This window comes from Phyllostomus discolor, chromosome 4 (assembly GCF_004126475.2).
Source record: "Phyllostomus discolor isolate MPI-MPIP mPhyDis1 chromosome 4, mPhyDis1.pri.v3, whole genome shotgun sequence".
NCBI classification, from domain to species: Eukaryota; Metazoa; Chordata; class Mammalia; order Chiroptera; family Phyllostomidae; genus Phyllostomus; species Phyllostomus discolor.
In genome coordinates, this window is record NC_040906.2 from 136,574,152 (window position 1) to 136,595,784 (window position 21,633).

Below are 21,633 nucleotides of genomic sequence, written 5' to 3' on the forward strand. Positions count from 1 at the left end.
GAACTGAGAGCAATCAAGGGCATACATATTCTCTAAATCACAGCCTTTTCTCAGGTGACTCTCATAGAACTTAAAAAATTCACCTGGTGGTGTACTTTGCTCCTTAAAAAGTAATGCTTGATGTTAATAGAAAGATCTTAGTAAGTTCTCCTGCCCTAATGCTTTATTTTCATTTTAGGTTATTTTCAAGTCCTTAAGAAACATCAGTTTCTGATAATTTTTAAAATATTGCTTATGTCTTTGATAATTTCTGATAGTTTTTTATAAGCAGAAATTACACTTAAATGTTAAATTATTTATATAGAATACATTAAGTATATATTAAGATTTCACTGATACCTGTTATTTCAGAAATTTACAACAACATATAATTTTATGAGATGTTAGTAATGTTTTGACTCCAAGGGATTGTATACACTTAAAGTGTTTGCCTTTTTCAAATTTAGAATTTATAAAACCATCATAGTTTCCAGGATTTTAGTCTTACTGTTGGTGGTTAAATTATTTTATATACTGTGTTTTTAACCTTAATAATAATTATAATTACTATTACTCTTTTGATCATAAACAGTGATCTTTGCTATAATCATTTCATAAGAACAATGAAACAGTGAAACAAAAGTGCAATGAAACATTAAACAATATTCCAAATAAACTGTTAAGAAGGAAAATTATCAGTGTGATTTCTCCTCCCAGATATTTAAACATAAAAATTACGTTCTTGGGAATTTGGATTTCCAAAAATTTTCTTTAGTTAACAAAAGCTATATAGATATTATATGTATAATTAGTTTTTAAAATATTTATGTTTTTAAAACTATATTTCATATCATCTGGAGTGAAAATGGTATCAGTCTAAGTAAATTCTTTTTTCTCTTCCCATTTGTGGAGGTAAATAGTAGTCTCAACAATGAAAATTGTTCAGTTCATGCACATTCCTACACCTCATTCAAAGGACTAGCTTTTTTGATTATTTCATTATTTTCTGTTAGAAAAATAGAACAATATGAACTTAGATTTATGGTCATGAGCAAACTTAACATTTAGCTGATTTACATGTAAAATAATTTATGTAAAAATAACATTGTATTTTATGAAAATCTTGGCATACTTCTTAATTTTTTGCTATTGAATTGGCTGACAAAATGTTCACGTATCTAAACAAGGAACCTTTTAGCAGTTCTGAGGCCTTTCACTTGAAAGGGTCTCCAAGGCTACCTAGAAAATTAAGTTGCCTGCAACTTTGATATGCTTCTCCAGATTTTAAAGCACGTATTATCAACACCAGAAAATAACTGACTGATTCACAAATGAACCTGTGATGACCAACAACATTCTGAAAATGCACATGTCAGATATTCCTAATTTTTTTTATTGTTGTTCAGGTACAATTATCTGCATTAAGAAACCCCCCGCCATTCTGCGCCCACCCAAGCCATCACCACCTCCCTCCCCTGAGTTCACCTCCCCTTGGGTTTTTCCATGTGTCCTTTATAGCTGTTCTGAAACTCCTTCCCCCATTCCCTTCATTATCCTCTCCCACCTCCCCTCTGGTTACTCTCAGATTGTTCTTAATTTCAAAGTCTCTGGTTATATTTTTGCTTACTTGTTTGTTTTGTTAAATTTTGAATTACAACTTTTCTTTGTACTATAGAATCTCAGAGAGCTTTTTAAACTTTCTGTGCCCTAGTTTTAGTTGTAAGTGGCACCTACTTTGTAGGTTGTTAAGAGGAGAAAAAAAGATAAAGTGCCTCTAACATAGTCAGGGTTGTAGAAAACTATCTTTAAAAGGCAGCTTTCAGTCCTTCAGCTTACTTAATAAATTGAATGTTTAGATCTCCTGTCTTGCCATTATGAAAGGCCTTTGAGTGCTTTCGCAAGGCTCCAACTTTATTCTATCCACTGCATGGTGGTCTGTCAACTCTTTTTGTTACCTATTACTTCAACTGTCGATTTAAAAGGCTTTTTATTAACTACTAATGCAGAGTTAATGACTGAAAATATATTGTTTTATTGCTTCAGGAAACTTTTGAGCAGAAGAATGTCTCAACCTAGGGATACACAGAAACTGTATTTCCGTGTTACTCATTTCCTTCGTAATTCTGTGTATTTTATTTTATGCATTAAAGATCAGTATCCCAGGAAGGAGCCCCTGAATATCATAAATCAGTGATTGAGTGGCAAGAGAAGTCATCTATGTCAGATAACCCAGAACACTCAGGTTGACTTAAGAGAAAAGACTTCTGTTCAAAAAAACTAAAGCCAACTTCAAAAAAATTAAATAGTATTAATCTTGGTTTAAACTGCGTAACTTCTTCACTCCTCTAGATTTGCAAGAAAAGAAATTGGCCATTACTCAGATAGGAGCAGCCATGTATGTTGGGAAAGAACATAAATAGTAAAATCACAATCGTTTAATTTTCCCAAGTTGCTGACTCTTCATCTGTGATGTGGAAATAATATGCACATTACTGGGTTGTGGAAGGATTGAAGGAAAGAAACTCTGGACAACACGTATACACAGTGTCTGGTACACTATTTGTACTATACGAGTATTAGTTTCTTATAGTGAAAATCCAAAATGAACTTTAACTGAATTTAGAGTTTGGTAGAGGTGCGGTAGAAAGCTGAGGAGTGTTGTGGAATTGAGAAATGTGATCACTTACCCCAGCTGCCCCAGAATTTGGTAGGTTGGTTTTGTTGAATAGGGGAACTTTCCTGAAAGAGACAGACTTTTTTTGGTTGAAAGAAAAATAGGTTTTAGAATTCAGTTGCAGAAACAGTGTGAGAAGAAAATATAGACTGGGATGTGTAAAACTGAATTCGGAGTTTAAACTTGGTGAATGACCAAGGGGGACATTGGGGAATGACCAAAGGGGGAATGATTTGGGGAATGCCCAAGGGGAGTGTACACGTCACTGAGCTCATGCTTTTCCTTAAGTTATGTGTTTCCAGAGCAGTGGAATTTTTCATCAGAGATAAATATGAAAAGAAGAAATACTATGATAAAAATGCTATAGCTGTTACAAATGTAAGTAAAATCTTTATCTCTGCCACCAATTTAAGTTTAATAGATCTTGAACTTTTCACATACAATACAGCTTAATTTATTAGTTGTAAAAATATACTAGTTATAACTTTATAAAACTTGAATATTGGAATTTTTGTCATGTATGTTAATGAGCTCCCATGAAGCAGAGCTTTTTATTTTACTTTAAAAAATTTTTTTAAATTTATTTTTAGAGAGAGGGGAAGGAAGGGAGAGAAACATTGATAGATTGCCTATTGCACTTCCCCAAGAGGGAGCCTGGCCGGCAACCCAGGCATGTGCTCTGATGGGGAATCAAACCAGCAGACTTTTGGCTTGTGGTACAAAGATCAGCCCACTGACCCACACCAGCCAAAGCCTGAAGCAGAATTCTTGATTTAGAAAGAAGCATATTCTGAGTCTAATAACTGCCTAAATGGCATTTAGTTAAATTAATTTTATGATATTTGCAAAAAGATAAAGCCACTAATGGAAAAAGGGAGGAGAGAAAATTATTTTACTCCATTCTGGGAATTTGTGAAAAATAAAAAAGGCAAATTTATTCTCCCCTCAGAGGGCTTTGATGGATCTATTAATTGGTTATTATTAAGCCTTTTGATAACTAATACTATTATGCCTTCTGATAACTCATATTAAGCCTTTTGAAACCTTACTGTAGTGATCAAATATTATATCAGTTTTTAAAATTTTTTTCCTCATTATATTTTCCCATCTCAATTAATTACAACTTAAGATGAATTGTTTTTATTGATGCAGTCATTATTTTGACCATTGATTTCTTGATTCATAAGCAAGGTATAAGTTAGTTAATCTTGTGGTTAAGCAATTTATGAACAATAATTTCTTCTCATTTTATATATAAGCTGGGTTTTTTCAGTCCATATGGAGAAGCAATATACTAAAATAATTGATCAATACTAACAGAAAGTAAGGATATTTTAGTATATTGTCTTTGACCATGAAAAAAATCTTGTTAAAAAATGTAACATAGTATTATTGCATAATTTGGAGTGAAGATACCCTATGTGTAGAGTTTGGGCTTCATTTACAATGAATAATGAATGTAAGAGAAAATCTTTTGAAAAATTGATAAAAATTGACAATGTTGAGAATGATGTTTAGAATATTCATCCATAAAACTAAGTTTAGTTATTGCATTATGAGGGAAAAAGGACTAACTTTAAAATATAAGCAATGTATTTTTATATGAAATTTTAAGAAACCTTTTTAGTGTATTTTATAAAATATACTGCTTTGCATTAAACATCCTTTTTAATATCCTACATTTTTAAAACTTTTAAAATCAAATTTATTGGGGTGACATTGGTTAATAAAATAATGTAGGTTTCAGGTGTACAATTTTCTAATACATCATCTGTATGTTGTGCTGTGTTTACCACCCCAAGTCAGGTTTCCTTCTATCACCATTTATATCCCCTATACACTCTTCAGTGTCTCCCTATCTCCTAAACTTTTTTATTATATCTGTATTTATAGTTTTTTTCCTTCATGGCAATAATTTAGAAATTATTTTTATGAGTAATATACATGAAAACAGTTTTATCTTTCAGTAATAGTTTTTGTTAAGAATTATTTTTCCCCCCTCAGGAATGATAATAGTAGTTAGTATATGTAGTTAAGGGAAATTCTTTACTCACAAAAGATGCTGGAATAAAATGTTTAAGATCAACTGTCATGATATCTATAACTCATTTTTATTTTTCTATTAATAATATTTAATATAGCAATTGTTACACAAACACATCTAAAATAACCTAGCATATAAAATATATTAATGTGGAAATACTGCTTTCTCCCACTCTCATGTATATTGCAATAACTTTATTCAAAATCTTTACATGTATCTTTAATATCAGTGTCTTTGTCATCATTAGAGCCATTTTTTTTGAGTTACCTAAGTTTTTTAAATTAAAAATACTTTAAAATTATGGTTGATATACAGTATTACTAGTTTCAGGTGTATAACATAATAATTAGACACATATAACTTATGAAGTGATTACCTTGGTAAGTTGAGTACCCATGTGACAAAGTACATAGTTATTGCAACATTGCTGACTGTATTCTCTGTGCTCTACTTTACATTCCTGTGACTCTTTTTGTAACTGGTAATGTGTACTTCTTAATTTCTTTCCCTTTTTCACTTATCTCTTAATTGTCCTACTGCCTGGTAGCCATCAGTATGTTCTCTGTATCCATGTATAACTCATATTTAATTTCTTAAACATTTTTTTCCTGGGGAGTCAGGAGGATGTTTGGTTGGTTTTGGTTGGGATGTTTTTAAAGATTGTTATGTAGATATTTATGTGTATATAAATTATTAATGTGGGGCAGGGAGCCTACATCACAGAGCGGGGCGCACACACAGGGACTGGGGAGGGGCAGGGGCAACACATAGTGCTCCTCAAAAACAGCCATATCTAACAGATGAAATGGTCACACCAACAAGGTGCTGGAGTGCATGGTGGCCACCAGGTTTGGGTGTGGGAAAGCAAGAAAGCGGGGCTGGGGGGGACAAGGAAGAAGGACCTGTTCCAAGATACCATAAGCTTTCTGTCCCCACCCCTGCTGTCGCTCTACCTCTGCATGCCACAGGAGCCTTGGCCCTTCATCTCTCCCTCCTTCCCTCTCCCTCTGCCAAGGCACTGTTACTGAACACCTCTCCACACTCTAGGTGGCAGGCTGGGAGGGAAGCCTCCAAGGTCCAGATGTACACTCTGGCCATGGCTGCTCTTGATTGCAGGTTTACAGTGGCTTGCCATTTTCAGTTTTTCAGGTGACCTGTAGTACTCCTGGGCAGGTAGCAGCACACTGTGCAGTGGCTGAAGGGTGTGCCTCCACTGCTGCTGCTCTAGCACCAAGCCCTGCAGCTTAGCAGACTGCATGTGCATGGCCTGCAGCTGGTGAGCTGCTGACGTCAGGGCAGATAGGGAAGCTGGAAGGCCTCTCTAAGAGGCAAAGAGCTGGTGATGAAGAACTTTGTTTTCATGCAGAGGGTGAGGAAGAAGAGAGGGTCTTCTCTTGGGGAGGGTCCCAGTTGGGTAGTATATCTGTGTAAGGTGAGACCCTGAGGCCAGGAGGTCAAAGAGAGGGTCCTCTGAGGCAGAGGCTGCGTGGATGGCATCCTACTGGTGGAGGTGCAGGTGAGCGTGGATGTGGGAGTGCTGGTGGTCACACTGAGCATCTGCAGCTGGGCGGTGGGGTTATTGCTCAGGACTGCCACCTTTCAATATGCTGCCTCTCAGCTACCAGATGCTCCTCATAGGACATGTCAGGGCGCAGGGCTGGTCTAGTGGCCAGCACCAGACATTCCCTTTGGAGGAGCCCCATGCTCGGATGAAAGGAGAAAAGGTGCAGGCCAGGTGGGCCAGGCTGCAGAACCAAGCCCCTGTATTGGGGGAAGGGATCCAGGCCTGGCCCAGGAACCCCATGTAGTGGTTCCAGCTCACTGGGCTTCACCTTGAAGCCAGGCTTGAAGCTGTCATAGAGATTTTCTTCAGGGGTTCCCGCTTTCTCTCCCGGAATTCTGGGTCACTGTTGTGCAGGGGTGGGACATTGTAACCTAGGAGTCCTCAGTCCACTGCCCAGCCCCGGCATGTAGAACAGATGGTTGCAATGGCCAAGATACGTGACGTGGGGCTGGGCATGTTCACTGAGAGTGCACAGGGCTGGAGTGTCAGGACCCAGATGGGGGGGGCACAGTAGCCACTGCAGCACTGCCTGGCTCAAATGGAGGGCATTGGGGCACAGGGCTGAGAGATGGACACTCCACTGGAGCATGTCCCTCCTGAGCCAACTTCACGCTCTGTTCCAGCTTGCGCTCCTTCTTGCACTTCTTTTCTTCTCATGCGCTGCTCGGCCTCATGTGTAACTGATTTTTAAGTGGTTCAGTGAAACCTGGCAGCTGTGTGTGTGTGTGTGTATGGATGCGTGTGTAGACAAAACAAATGTGTCACACTTTTAAGGTTTGGTGAATATTAGTGAAACTTACAGAGATATTCTCTAATTTTTTACATGATTTTGTAGGTTTGAAAATAAAATGTTCAAGGTAAAAGATTGTATACTCTTGAGTTTATATTGCTAACATGATGAAAATTCAGAAAAGGTCACAAAAATCACATTCAACCCACAGGAAAATATACTTTACCGATTCATATATAAGCATGGTAATGATTCTTTAAAAGTTTATATTCCAGTAATTTTAAAGTATTTCTTCTTTTATTGTGGCAGTCAGTGTGCAAGTTACTAATCTTATATATTATTAAGAATTACATTATATATGTATATCCTGTATTTTGTTTTCAGTAATAGATTGAACATTCATTCAAATAATTTTTATTATTTATTGGTCACAATGTCCTAGGATACTGAAATGAAGAGGACATGACCTTTGCTTTGAGAGAGATTTAATTTTATAGTGGGGATGTGACTGGGTTAAAAAAATAAATATGAAACAGAATATAAGTATTCTATTAACAGTGGTATCCAACCTTTTGGAGTCTCTGGCCCACACTGAAGAAGAGTTGTCTTGGGCCACACAGTGAATGCATTGCAACACATAATCACACACACAAAAAAATCTCATGATGTTTTAAGTAAATTTATGATTTTGTGCTAGGTCACATTCACAGCCATCCTGGACTGCAGGTTGGACCCCTCTGAATTTCTTATATCTAAGGTACTTAAGGAGTATTAGGACACCTAAGGGTATCTCTAAGGAGGGGCGATTTGAATATTAGTTGTAGTCTGATAAAGGGATTATCTTGAATGGCTATGCAGCTTTATATGGCTGTTACTCCTATATTAAGTGACTTGAAATTGCTTTACATTTATAGATTTCATGTTTCATTTTTACATATTTTCTGTCTCTTAATGTAGCTGTCATTTTTTAGTGATGCCAGTGTGTGTTACTATTCTTTTTTATTTTTCTTCTTTTTTTTTTTATTTCAATCATTGTTCAAGTACAGTTTTCTCCCCCCTACTCCCGTTCCAGCCCCTCCACCCAACCCTCCCCCCTTCCCCCCATTACCCCCCACCCCTAGTTTTTGTCCATGTGTCCTCCAAATTTGTTCCTGTAAACCCTACCCATTCCTCCCTGAAATTCCCTCTTCTCTCCCCTCTGGCCACTGTCAGACTATCCCCTATTTCAGTGTCTTTGGTTATAATTTGCTAGTTTTTTGTTTTGTTTTGTTTTGTTGTTTAGGTTCCTGTTAAAGGTGATATCGTGTGGTATTTGTCTTTCACTGCCTGGCTTGTTTCACTTAGCATAATGCTTTCCAGCTCCATCCATGCTGTTGCAAAGGGTATGAGCTCCTTCTTTCTTTCTGCTGCATAGAATTCCATTGTGTAAATGTACCATAGTTTTTTGATCCATTCATTTACTGATGGGCATCTAGGTTGCTTCCAGCACCTAGCTATTGTAAATTGTGCTGCTATGAACATCGGGGTGCAAAGGTTCTTTTGTATTGGTGTTTTAGTGTTCTTAGGATAGAGTCCCAGCAATGGAATTGCTGGGTCAAAAGGCAGATCCATTTTTAGTTTTCTGAGGAAGTTCCAAACTGCTTTCCATAATGGTTGTACCAGTCTGCAGTCCCACCAACAGTGCACTAGGGACCCCCTTTCTCCACATCCTCTCCAACACTTGTTGTTTGTTGCTTTGTTTATGATGGCCATTCTGACTGGTGTGAAGTGGTATCTCATTGTGGTTTTAATTTGCATCTCTCTGATGGCTAGCGATATTGAGCATCGCTTCATGCGTCTTTGGATTTTCTGTATGTCCTCCTTGGAGAAGTGTCTGTTCAAGTCCTTTGCCCATTTTTTAATTGGGTTACTTGTCTTCTTAGAGTGGAGTCGTGTAAGTTCTTTATATATTTTGGAGATTAAACCCTTGTCTGAGGTATCATTAGCAAATATGTTTTCCCATAACAGTTGGTTCTCTTTTTATTTTGATACTGTTTTCCTTAGCTGTGCAAAAGCTTTTAATTTTGATGAGGTCCCATTTGTTTATTCTTTCCTTTATGTCCCTTGCTCTAGGAGACAAGTCAGTAAAAAAGTTTCTGCGTGAAATATCTGAGATTTTCCTACCTACGTTCTCTTCTAGGACTTTAATGGTGTCACGCTTTATATTTAAGTCTTTTATCCACCCTGAATCTGTTTTTGTATAAGGTGTAAGTTGGTGCTCGAGTTTCATTTTTTTGCATGTAGCTGTCCAGTTCTCCCAACACCATTTGTTGAAGAGGCTATTTTTATTCCATTTTATGTTGCTGCTTCCTTTGTCAAATATTAATTGACCGTAGAGGCTTGGGTTTATTTCTGGGCTCTCTGTTCTGTTCCATTGGTCTATGTGCCTGTTTTTATGCCAGTACCAGGCTGTTTTGATTACAGTGGCCTTGTAGTATAGTTTAGTGTCAGGTATTGTGATTCCTCCTACTTTACTCTTCTTTCTCAAAATTGCAGCAGCTATTCAGGGTCGTTTATGGTTCCATATAAACTGTTGAAGTGTTTGTTCTATGTCTGTGAAATATGCCATTGGTACTTTAATAGGTATTGCATTGAATGTGTAAATTGCTTTTGGTAGTATGGACATTTTAATGATATTAATTCTTCCAATCCATGAACACGGTATATGTTTCCATTTGTTTGTGTCTTCCTTGATTTCTCTCCTCAGTGTTATGTACTTTTCTGAATTCAGGTCTTTTACCTCTTTGGTTAGGTTTATTCCTAGGTATTTTATTTTCCTTTTTGCTATTTCAAATGGGATTTTTTTCTTGATTTCTGCTTCTGCTGTTTCATTGTTGGTGTACAGAAATGCCTTTGATTTCTGGATATTGACTTTGTATCCCGCTGTTTTACCAAATTCATTTATTAGGTCAAGCAGTTTTTTGGTGGAGTCTATAGGATTTTCTATGTACACTATCATGTCATCTGCAAACAGTGACAGTTTTGTTTCCTCCTTTCCGATTTGGATGCCTTTTATTCCTTTTTCTTGTCTGATTGCTGTGGCTAGAACTTCCAGTACTATATTGAATAGAAGTGGTGAAAGTGGACATCCTTGTCTTGTTCCTGTTCTTAGTGGAAAAGATTTTAATTTTTGCCCATTGAGTATAATGTTGGCTGTAGGTTTCCATATATGGCCTTTATTATGTTGAGGAATGCTCCCTCTATTCCCACTTTACTGAGTGTTTTTATCATAAATGGGTGCTGTACCTTATCAAATGCTTTTTCTGCATCTATTGATATGATCATGTGTTTTTTGTCTTTGCTTTTGTTTATGTGATGTATTACATTTACTGATTTGCGTATATTGTACCATCCTTGCATACCTGGAATGAATCCCACTTGGTCATGGTGTATGATCTTCTTAATGTACTGTTGGATGCGGTTTGCCAGTATCTTGTTGAGGATTTTAGCGTCAATGTTCATCAGCGATATTGGCCTGTAGTTTTCTTTCTTTGTTGTGTCTTTATCTGGTTTTGGGATCAAGATGATGTTGGCCTCATAAAAAGAGTTTGGTAGTCTTCCATCTTTTTGGATTTTTTGAAATAGTCTGTGAAGGATAGGTGTTAGTTCTTCCTTAAATGCTTTGTAGAATTCTCCTGTGAAACCATCTGGTCCAGGGCTTTTGTGTGTTGGGAGTTTTTGGATTACTGCTTCAATTTCTTTTGCTGTTATTGGTTTGTTCAGGTTTTCTACTTCCATTTTATTGAGTTTTGGAAGGTTATATTTTTCTAGAAATTTGTCCATTTCATCTAGGTTTTCAAATTTCTTGGCATACAGCTCTTTGTAGTAATTTGTTACAGTCCTTTGTATTTCTGTGGTATCTGTTGTAATCTCTCCTCTTTCATTTTTGATTGTGTTTATTTGGGTTTTCTCTCTTTTTTTCTTGATGAGTCTGCTTAAAGGCTTGTCGATTTTGTTTATCTTTTCAAAGAACCAACTCTTGGATTCATTGATCTTTAGAATTGTGCTTTTAGTCTCTATGTCATTTAATTCTGCTCTGATCTTGGATATTTCCTTCCTTCTGCTTGCTCTGGGCTGTCTTTGTTGTTGTTCCTCGAGTTCTTGTAGACGTAGGGTTAGGTTGTTTGTTTGAAATGTTTCTAACTTTTTTAGGTGGGCCTGTATCACTATGATCTTCCCTCTCAGGACTGCCTTGGCTGTGTCCCATAAGTTTTGGGTTGTTGTGAGTTCGTTTTCATTTGTTTCCAAAAACCGTTTGATTTCTTCCCTAATATCATTCTTGACCCATTCATTGTTTAATGGCATGCTGTTTAATCTCCATGAATTTGAGTGTTTTGGGTTTTTTTCCTTGTGGTTGGTTTCTAGTTTCAGTCCCTTGTGATCCGAGAAATTGCTTGGTATGATTTCAATTTTTTTGAAATTGTTGAGGCTTGTTTTGTGTCCTATCATGTGGTCAATCTTTGAAAATGTTCCATGTACATTTGAAAAAAATGTGTATTTAGCTTCTTTGGGATGGAGGGTTCTGTAAATATCAGTGAAGCTCAGTTTGTCTAGGGTATTGTTCAATGCCACAATATCTTTGTTGATGTTTTGTTTGGAAGATCTGTCCATTTTTGATAGAGGGGTGTTAAAATCCCCCACAATAATTGTGTTGCTGTCCATATCTTTCTTGAAGTCCTCTAAGATTTTCTTTATGTATTTAGGTGCTCCTATGTTGGGTGCATATATATTTACTATGTTTATGTCTTCTTGGTGAATTCTTCCCTTGAGTATTATGAAAAGACCTTCTGGGTCTCTCTTTATGGATCTTCTTTGGAAGTCTATTTTGTCAGATATGAGTATTGCTACCCCGGCTTTTTTCTCCTGTCCATTTGCTTGGAAAATTTGTTTCCAGCCCTTCACTTTCAACCTGTGCAGATCTTTTATCCTGAGGTGGGTCTCTTGTAGACAGCATATGTGTGGGTCATGTTTTCTTATCCAATCAGCTATTCTATGTCTTTTGATTGGAGCATTTAGTCCATTTACGTTTAAGGTTATTATTGATAGGTACTTATTCATTGCCTTTTATGTATGTGTGATCCTCTCTCACTCTCTCTTTTCCTTTCTTTCCTTAAAGCAGTCCCTTCAGCATCTCTTGCAGAGCTGGTTTAGTGGAGGTGTATTCTTTTAGACTTCTTTTGTCTGAGAAGCTTCTTATTTGGCCTTCTATCTTAATTGAGAGCCTTGCTGGGTAAAGTAGTCGTGGTTGCAGGCCTCTGGTTCTCATTACTTGGATTATTTCTTGCCATTCTCTTCTGGCTTGGAGTGTTTCCATTGAGAAGTCAGCTGTTAGCCTTATTGGGGCCCCCTTGTATGTTACTTCCTTCTTCTCCCTTGCTGCCTTTAAGATTCTCTCTTTGTCTTGAAATTTTGCCATTTTAATTATGATGTGTCTTGAGGTGGGCCTCCTTGGGTTCCTCTTGATTGGGACTCTCTGTGTTTCCTGTATTTGTGTGACTTTTTGTCTCATCAAATTAGGGAAGTTTTCCATCATCACTTGTTCAACTAGGTTTTCTATCCCTTGTTCTTCTTCTTCTCCTTCTGGTATCCCTATTATACGGATATTATTACGTTTCATATTGTCTTGCATTTCTCTTAATCCCTCTTCATTCTTTCTGAGCCTCTTTTCCCTTTCTTGCTCTTTCTGGGTGTTTTCTTCTATTTTGTCCTCTAGCTCGCTGATCCGATCTTCTGCTTCATCAATCCTGCTTTTCATTCCTTCTACTGTGTTCTTCATTTCAGAGATTGTATTTTTCATTTCCTCTTGGCCCTTGTTGAGAGTTTCTATTTCCTTTTTTATGCTGATGTAGTTTTCATTGAGTTCATTGTAGCTTCCCTGTAGTTTCTCGTAGCTCATTGTGAGCTCATTGAGCTTCCTGACAATCACTGCTTTGAATTCAATATCTGATAGTTGAATTGCCTCTGTTTCATTTAGCATTCTTTTTGAGGCTTCCTCCTTTCCTTTCATTTGGGGAGTATTTCTTTGTCTTCCCATTGTTTGTGAGACTCTTCTTGTTCACCTCAGCTTCTTATATTGATCTGTTCTGGCTCCCTTGGTTTATGATGTGAACTTCTTTAGTAGAGTAGCAGTGAGTTTCAGTGGTGCTGTTTCCTTACAGCAGTGGTGCTGTTTCAGTGGTGCTGTTTCCTTGACCCCCCACGCTCGCTGGTCTTGGGCTGTTGTTTAAGTTGGCTTTGTGTTTGCCTTTGGGTTTTGATTGTTGTTGAGTCTTTCTTTGGTGGTTCCTTCCCGCCAGCTGGTTAAATGTGGGTCACTCTGTCCACCACCTTCTGTATTTTGTTGTGCTGGTGAGGGCAGGTTGTGTTGAGGCTGGTTCTTCTGTGTGTACAAGGTTTAAAGAAATCTTGTTTAGTTGTTTGTATTGGGTACTGTCTCTACTGTTTAGTTGTATTTCCAGATAAGCCCTGGATTGAGGTTTGTGTGGTTACTACTCCCTCCTTCACCTTCTTCTGCTGTTATCTGTTAGTGGTTCCTTAGTTGTTGGATTTCCTCTTCCAGTGGGTATCCTGGTGTTCACCTCCTCCACCTATTCTTTTTTGTCATCAGATGGAGGGGAAGGCAAAATGGTTTAAGACAGCAATCGAGAATTCTATGATATTTACAGTAGTAGCAAGTAGGGAAGATATAGGAGATCCTTTCACTATGTATAGTGTTAACCGTGGTCTTCCACCCAGCTAGCTGATTTGTAGAAAGTATGGAAAGAAGATAATACTCTTGTTGGGGGAGGAAGGATTGTGAGTTGGATCTATAAAGCAGAGAGGTTGTGGGCAGTCAGATTCTGGGGTAAGGTGAGAGTAAAGGATAGTAAATAGGTGTAGTGTGTGAGAGAATAGAGTTAACCACTACAGTAATAGAGTTCAGGAAACTTTGAAATGGGCTAAGATCTGGGGGGGGGTGTTGTGAAGTAATTACAATTGCATGGAACAGCAGTTATTTACAATAATATTATGGCAACATTCATATGGCAGAGTCTATGAAATCTAGGTAATAAGGATATGGAGTACAGAACATTGAGTAGTATGCTGATAGGACACAGGTGAGTTAATGGACAGTAGATTAGTAATACGGTATAGAAAGAGATATCAGGGGAAAGGTGTCAGGTCATACAATAAAACCAGCCTAGCAAAGCAGGCTATACAAAAATAAGAGGGATATAAAAATATTGTTAAAAAAAAAAGATGTAGGAACACTGGAAAAATAATAATAATACAAATATGCAATAACTTGCAGGTTCTCTGTAATAGCAGAGTGACATTTATCTCACTGTCCCAGCTGTTGTGATGCCCCTTCTTTGGGTTCAACTTTGGTCTTTTCACCGATCCAGGATTTTGTCTCACTTGTAGGTATTTAGGAAAAAATTTAAAAAAGAAAAAAATAGAAAAGGCAGATGAAGGCAGGAAGAAGAGATAAAATTGGAGGGCAGGAAGGAGGAAGGAATAAAACAAGAAATCAGGTAAGAGAGGAAAAAGAAATCAAAAGAGAATAAAAACAATAAAACTTAAAAAATTAAAAATTGTTAAAAAAAATAGAATCAAATTAAAAAGTCTCTTGATTTCAAAGTGGCCAAACCGGTTTTTCTGCTCTTGCTGGCTGAGGCAGGCTGAAGGATGACTTGTTTGGCTTTTCTTCCTAGGCCCGTGGGGTTCGCACTGGCTCCGCGGCCCGTCCGCAGCTGGAAGCAGCACTCCGCCTAGGATCCGTTCTTTGTTCTTTCGGTTCTGCCACAATCCTTGGTCCTCCGTTCTCAAAAATGCTGAAATATGCTGGTCGCTTGCCTTTGTACTCCAAAGATCGGTCAGGACTCTCTCCCCTGAGCAGAGGAAAGCCAAATCTGCTCCTTCCTACTCCGACGCCATCTTAGATCCGTGTGTTACTATTCTTATTATTTTCTTATTTTAAACAAGAGTAAGGGCCTAAAGTTGACCCTGCTCCCTCTCTGTGGAAGACAGTAATTTTTTAATCCTTTAAAAAACTGATAAATTTCTTGCCCTTCTGAACATAAACATTTTAGAATATTGTGGCAAAATACAAAAAAAGTACCATAGACTATAGCAGAATGGTGGCAAAGAGTTTGCTGATTTTTCTAAAATATGCCCTTTTGCCTCCCAGGCTGTTTAATGTGTTGATGAGCTAAGCTTCACATGAACCCATCATGTAGAGTATGAAAGGAGCTAGGGTGGTACTTCCTTCATCTCTAGGTACTTGCTTGTCTGGTGAAGAGTGGCTTCAGTGAACTGTTAATAAACATGGTGCCTGGTTGTATAAACATGATCCTTTTGAGAAAGTAGGGAGACTTATATGAGGGGTGACCGCCCAAAAAGCAAGAATTTTCTTCTAGAGGGCGGGTCACTTGTAGTACAGGCTTCCCCAATGGGTGAGTATTCTAGGAAACCATCTGTATCAGAGTTACCAGCTGGTGTAGAGAGAGGCTGCATTTGGCTTCAGTGAATTTGTTTTTGAAAACTCTTTCAATGCATTTGCCCTTTTCACGTGGATAATATACATGTGAATAAATGTGTGACAGTAATTTTATTACTTGTTGGGGAAAAATGCAGCAGAAAATGTTGTTATGCTACAGACAGCTTACAAAGAAGCTGCTCTAAGTAAAACACAGGTTTATGATTGGTTTTCTTGTGTTAAATGAGGCAGAATGTTGATTGACAATCAGCCTCGTTCTGGGTGTCCTTCAGCCAGCTGAACTGTGGAAAATGCGGTAAGAATTAGTCAAGCCATCTTGGAAAACCACTGTTGGACTATTGATGAACTTGTGGAGTTGAGTGGGGTGTTGTGGAGTTGTCAGCAAATTTTATCTGAAGTTTGGGGCATGAAGAAAGTTTCAGTAAAAATTTGTGCCACACTTGCTCACACCTAAACAAAGAGATAATTGCTTGGCTACATGCCATGCTTTTTTTTAAGTACTAATTTTATTTTTTAAAATTATATATTTGATTTCTATACAACCTTATTTATTTTTAGAGGGGGAAGGGAGGAAGAAAGAGGAAGAGAAACATCAATGTGTGGTTACCTCTCAAGGGCCCTCTACTGCGGACCTGGCCTGCAAACCCAGGCATGAGCCCTGACTGGAAATTGAACTGTGACCCTTTGGTTCGCAGGCTGGTGCTCAATCCACTGAGCCACACCAGCCAGGGCTACATGCAGTGCTTTGAAGGAGAGTTGGAGGCTGACCCTGATTTTTTTTCCAAAGTAATAATCAGAGATGAATCTTGGTGCTGTGGTTATGACCCCAAAATGAAATAGCAGTCTAGCTAATGAAAAATTGTCACTTCACCATGACCCCAAAAAAGCATGACAAGTGAAGTCAAATGTGAAAAAAATGATCATCTGTTTCTTTGATGTCATAAGGTTGTGCACTTGGAATTTGTTTCTCTGGATGAAATGGTCAACCAAAGTTTTTATCTGGAAGTTTTGAGAGGGCTGTATCATAATTTGTAGAAGAAACGTCCTGTGTTGTGGCAAACAGGTCACTGTTCTTCCACCATGACAACGCACCTGCCCACACTACGCTGAGTTTTCAGCAGGTTTTGACCAAAAATGGCATGCCCCCATGGCCCACTCTCTTTTCATCCAGTCTCATCCCAAGTCACTTTTTTTTGTTTATTCGATGAAAGAAATCCTCAAAGGGAAATGTTTTGCCAATATGGAAGAAAAAATGGCAGAACTATAAAAGGCCTCAAAATCGACAAGTTCAAAAACTATTTTGAGCAGTAGGAAAAAAGTCTCGATAGGTGTATTGCATCAAATGAAGATTACTTTGAAGATGACTGAAGTTTAAACATGTAAGAATAAATACTCAGTTTTCAATAAATACATTTTTGAAGTTTTTGGAGTTTTTGGAGTTATTTTTGGTCCCCAGTTGGTATGTGCTGCTTTTATGGAAGGAGTTTGTGGTATAGGCCATATGATTTTGAGTGCTGTATAGTACCATAAGCATGAATTAAGGGAGAAGGCTTAAAAGGGAAAAGTGAAGTTTAGATACAACAAAAACAAAGGAAAATATATTCCAAGTAAAAAGGTTTTTCTAGAATTTTTACTGGTTTGTAATCTCAAAAAATTTATTTACTTGCATCTTTTACAGTAACTGCATAGTGCTGGTCACCAGTGTGAGCATATCATATCAGTCTTCATTCATATCAGTCCTCACTACTTTCCTTCCTTGCTCTTGAGATTTGGGCTAGCAGTGAGTGTCTCATGTTGAAACTAGATGTAGAGTGATAGAGATTGGTTGTTGAAGTTTCCTTGGATTGATTGTTTCTTCCCTTTTTTGTTCAGTTAGTCATCTACAGCAAACGTTATTGAACGTATACCATCTGCAAGGCACTGAGATTGAAATGGTATAATCTTTGTCCAAAAGTAGTTTATTCTTACTAAAGATCAATGTGTAAATATACAATGGGCAGAATGTGGTAACTGTTATGACAGAAGAATAAAAGTGTTATAGAACACAGAATTTAGGTAGCACTAGTTAATTTCCACTTAGGAGAATATTTAAAGGAGGTATGTTTAAGATTATCTTTAATTGAGTAAGATTTTAGAGAAACTTGAATGAGTGTTGATAATACAGAAAAGACAATTTTGGCTGAAGGGACATTTTATCCCATCTATACTAAAGTTAGATAAAGAGGAAAGAGAATTCAAGTATATTATTTGGTGTTTGGTTTTGGTGAGTAGTCCACAAGATTGTCTTGCCTAGTGAGTGTAAAGGGGGAATATTCGGGGTGGATAAATGAGAGAATCATTGTATGAGGAAATAAGTCTTGAAAGGCAAACAGGGATTGTATAGAGGACTTGATGCCAGATTTCTCAGGATTTTTTTTTTTGTATTAAGAGATAGTCATTGGATTAATTTCCTTTTGCCGCTTAATAGATTTCTGGAAACTTCGTGACTTAAAACAACACAGGTTTACCATCTTGCATTCTGTTGGTCAAAAGTCTGCGCATCGGTGAGCTGCATTCTCAGCTGTGGATATCCCCAGACTGAAATCAATGAGTTGGCCAGTTGCAGTCTTATCCGAGGCTCAGTGTCTTCTTCCAAGCTCATGATTGTTGTCAGAATTCATTTTCTTATGGCCGTATGACTGAGGTCCTGTGTTCTTGCTAACTGTCAGATCGGGACTACTCTCAGTTCCCAGCAGCTACCCTCAGGTCCCATTGATGTGAGAGAGAAACATCAATCAGTTATCTCCCATACACAGTCTGACCAGGGATTAAACCTGTAACTGAGGTATGTGCCCTAACTGGAAATTGAACCTGCAACCTTTTGGCATACAGGATAACACTCCAGCCAACTGAGCCACCTGACCAGGGCTGAATTATCTTGAATTAGTAATTCTCGACATACTAAATGCTTCTATTCCTCTTCTATTTCTATGTTCAGCTTTACATGAATTTGTGCAAAAAGGGATTTATGATACAGCTTATCATCTTAAGTGATTTTATGTTTTTTTCTTTTTTTAATCTCTTGTTTCTACATAAAGTAGCAATTAAAGATCTCTTACCAGTAAATGTCCAGTGGGATAAACCAGCTTGGAAGCCATCTTTTAAGATGCTATTTGACTTCTTAAATATTTTCGTCTATGTGTAATTTCCATTAGTAGTCGCTAAATGGTTAGTTTGCACAGTTATAACAGCTAACAAATAATGTGCGAGGCAAAAAGCCCCCTAACTTTACGGTCTCAGATTGTGATTCAAGAATTACAGCCATAACTAATTTAACAAGCAGTTGGAAGGAGGACTTGTCATCTCACAATGTTATTTTGACATTACATAATGACCTTTCTTTAATAGTGGCTTTTATTCTAAAAAATTCCTCATAGGCACTATTGATATGATAGGGCAATATAGAGATGTCAGTTTTATGGCTCCAAAGGGGTATGAATTTAGTTCTAAATGTCTTTCAGTTACATTTTGTCAGTAAAGAGAGCAGGAAGATAATGCTTCCATTAAAGTGATCAACTGCATATGTAGAAATTGAGTAGGAAGATGTGTGAAAAGGCTTTTAGATGAAATCCTTTTTCACATATAAATTGCCTCTGCTGTGTATATAACTCTCTGATAACACTTTGGGGTAATTCAGCAAGTATAGCACTGGAAATGGTGTTTGTAAGTACTGATCATAAAGAAGGAAGTATATAAATTTTAAGTCTGCTGCTTTGTTGTTATATTGCATTAATCACTTTTTTTCTCCAAGACTTTTTTTTCTCTTTTCTTAAACAGTTGATTGAAACTTTAATTTTCCCTACTTCAGCTCTGTTTTATTTTACATTCTTAAAACAGTTATTATAAGTAAAAAAAAAAAAAAAAAACCAACCCAAAAATTCATTTGTGCTCTCCTACTACTTGGGGCAATGTCTCATGCATTAGTGTTTCAGTAGTAACAATGACTAAAAGTGAGTCACTGGAGACGCTTAATTATTTTTAAAATACTTTGGTATGACCTTGTCTTAGTACATTTTAAATTTTATATCTTAGTAAAATCCACTTTAGATCATACACTGCTCTGTAATAAATGTTTCATTTTTCAAAATTTTATGTGGAAAATTTTAAAAAGCAGTGCATTCTTCTTGATGCATTATTTTCCCTTGTTAACGCACTTCTGAGTACTTCTAATCTCAGATATTCTTGAGTTTTGTTTCTTTCTTGTACCTGTCAGTTCTGATTACCTTCTTTTTGTTTTTTTTCTCCTGATTTTTCACCTTCATTCCACAGATTTCTTCCTCTGATGCCCCTCTTCAGCCTTTGGTAGCCTCTCCTTCTCTACAAGCTGCTGTTGAGAAAAACAAATTGGAGGTATGGTAGTGTTCTAGCTAGCCGCATTATGTAGTGTTTGCAGTATGCCATAATTTGGAGTGCTGTAATAGTTCAAATTTTGAATGGTCTCCAGCATTAAATGTGTTATATACGACAATTTCTAGAATATTTCCCGGTGCCACAGGTAGGATTAAAGTGCTTTAATCTATATTTAATTGCAGAATGATTGATTTATTGGTACTATAGGTATATCTCAGTATTTAAGAAGCTTTTAGCTTTTTGGTGTTTCTATTACTGTCTTATGCTTTTCCTTTACAGGAACTTTTTTTTATAGTTGCTGTTGAATTCTTTGATCTATTAGTAAAATCTGATTAAAATGTTTTCTTTGTATGACTCTATTGTCATAATCACTTGAAGAAAGTTAATTTTTTAAGCAATAGTAACAGTCACATAGATACATTGTATATAGTATAGAATCATGAGTTTAGAATCATCAGTGATAATTTTTAGACTGCGTTTGGGGTAGGGGTTGTTAAAGGTACATGATACTACCATTATAGATTTTTTAGCCATCCCTACACATATTTGAAAGTTTTTATTTTTTTACTCTTTACCTTTTTTAAATTTATCGTGACCCTAATGAATTAGTTTGAGACATTGTTGGAACTAGTACTTTTTATGTGTCTGCCTCTTGACAACGGTGCACTAGACATGAGGGCTACAAAAACTAAGATACTGTCCCATCTCTCAAGGAGCTTATAGTCTAATGGAGAAAAACAGATTACTAGGTAACTTTACAGGTCCTGTGCAATATAATATATACAGTGATTGACATGTATTCACTATGCCGCTATTAATAACAGGAGACATACTTTCAATGCATCTTAAATTCTTTCTTAAAATCATTTATTTATTGTTCAGTTACAGTTATCCCACCTTTTTCCCCCATTGCTCACTCCTACACCCTCACCCTGCATTCCCACAGTCATTCCCCACCCCCCATTGTCCATGTCCATGAGTCCTCAGTTCATCTTCCTTGGCTTGCCTCTTCCCCTTCTTCCTCCATTATCACCCCCCTGCTCTGATCACTGGCCATTTGTTCTTTATTTCCATGTCTCATGTCATATTTTGCTCATTTGCTTTGCTGATTAAGTTCTGCTTAGAGGTGAGATCATATGGTATTTGTCCTTTACCACCTGGCTTATTTCACTTACCACGATACTCTCTAGTTCCATCCATGCTGTTGCAAAGGGTAGGAGTTCTGTCTTTCTTTCTGCTGTGTAGTATTCTATTGTATAAACATACTAGTTTTTTGATACACTCATTTGCTGATGGGCACTTAGGCTGTTTTCAGCACTTGGCTATTGTAAATAATACTGCTATAAATGTTGGGGCATATAGGTCCTTTTGAATTGATGATTCAGGATTCTTAGGTATAGTTGCAGCTGTGGGATCACTGAATCAAAAGACAGTTTCATTTTTCTTTTTTTGAGGAAATCCATACTGTTGTCCACAGTGGCTGCACCATTCTTCATTCCCATCAGTAGTGTACTAGGGTTCCCTTTTGTCTACAATCTCGCTAGCATTTATTGTTTGTTGATGGCCTTTCTGACCAGTGTGAAGCAGTATTTCATTGTGGTTTTAATTTGCATCTCTCTGATGGCTAGTGATGCTGAGCATTTTTCATGTATCTGTGGGCCCTTCGTATGTCCTCCTTGGAACAATGTCTGTTCTGGTCCTTTGCCCATTTTTTAATTGGATAGTTTGTCTTCTG

At 37.2% G+C, this 21,633-nt stretch overlaps 1 protein-coding gene and 1 long non-coding RNA gene across 4 annotated transcripts in view; one reads left to right on the forward strand and one right to left on the reverse strand.

Annotated features, from left to right (window-relative positions):
* The window catches only part of SMAP1 (small ArfGAP 1), a 165,034-nt gene that overhangs the window by 78,461 nt on the left and 64,940 nt on the right, over positions 1-21,633 (forward strand). For 2 of the 3 annotated variants that reach the window (XM_028508985.2, XM_028508987.2), the window contains exons 4-5: positions 2,956-3,031; positions 19,818-19,898. In XM_028508985.2, the coding sequence (XP_028364786.1) occupies positions 2,956-3,031; positions 19,818-19,898 (157 nt within the window). The remainder of the gene's footprint in view (positions 1-2,955; positions 3,032-19,817; positions 19,899-21,633) is intronic. The other variant, XM_028508986.2, reaches the window with a different exon arrangement.
* LOC118500240 lies at positions 54-21,172 on the reverse strand. The gene is made up of 3 exons (XR_004902793.1): positions 21,161-21,172; positions 8,902-8,908; positions 54-210 (listed from the first exon to the last, which is right to left on the reverse strand). It is a non-coding gene; the product is annotated as an uncharacterized LOC118500240 (long non-coding RNA).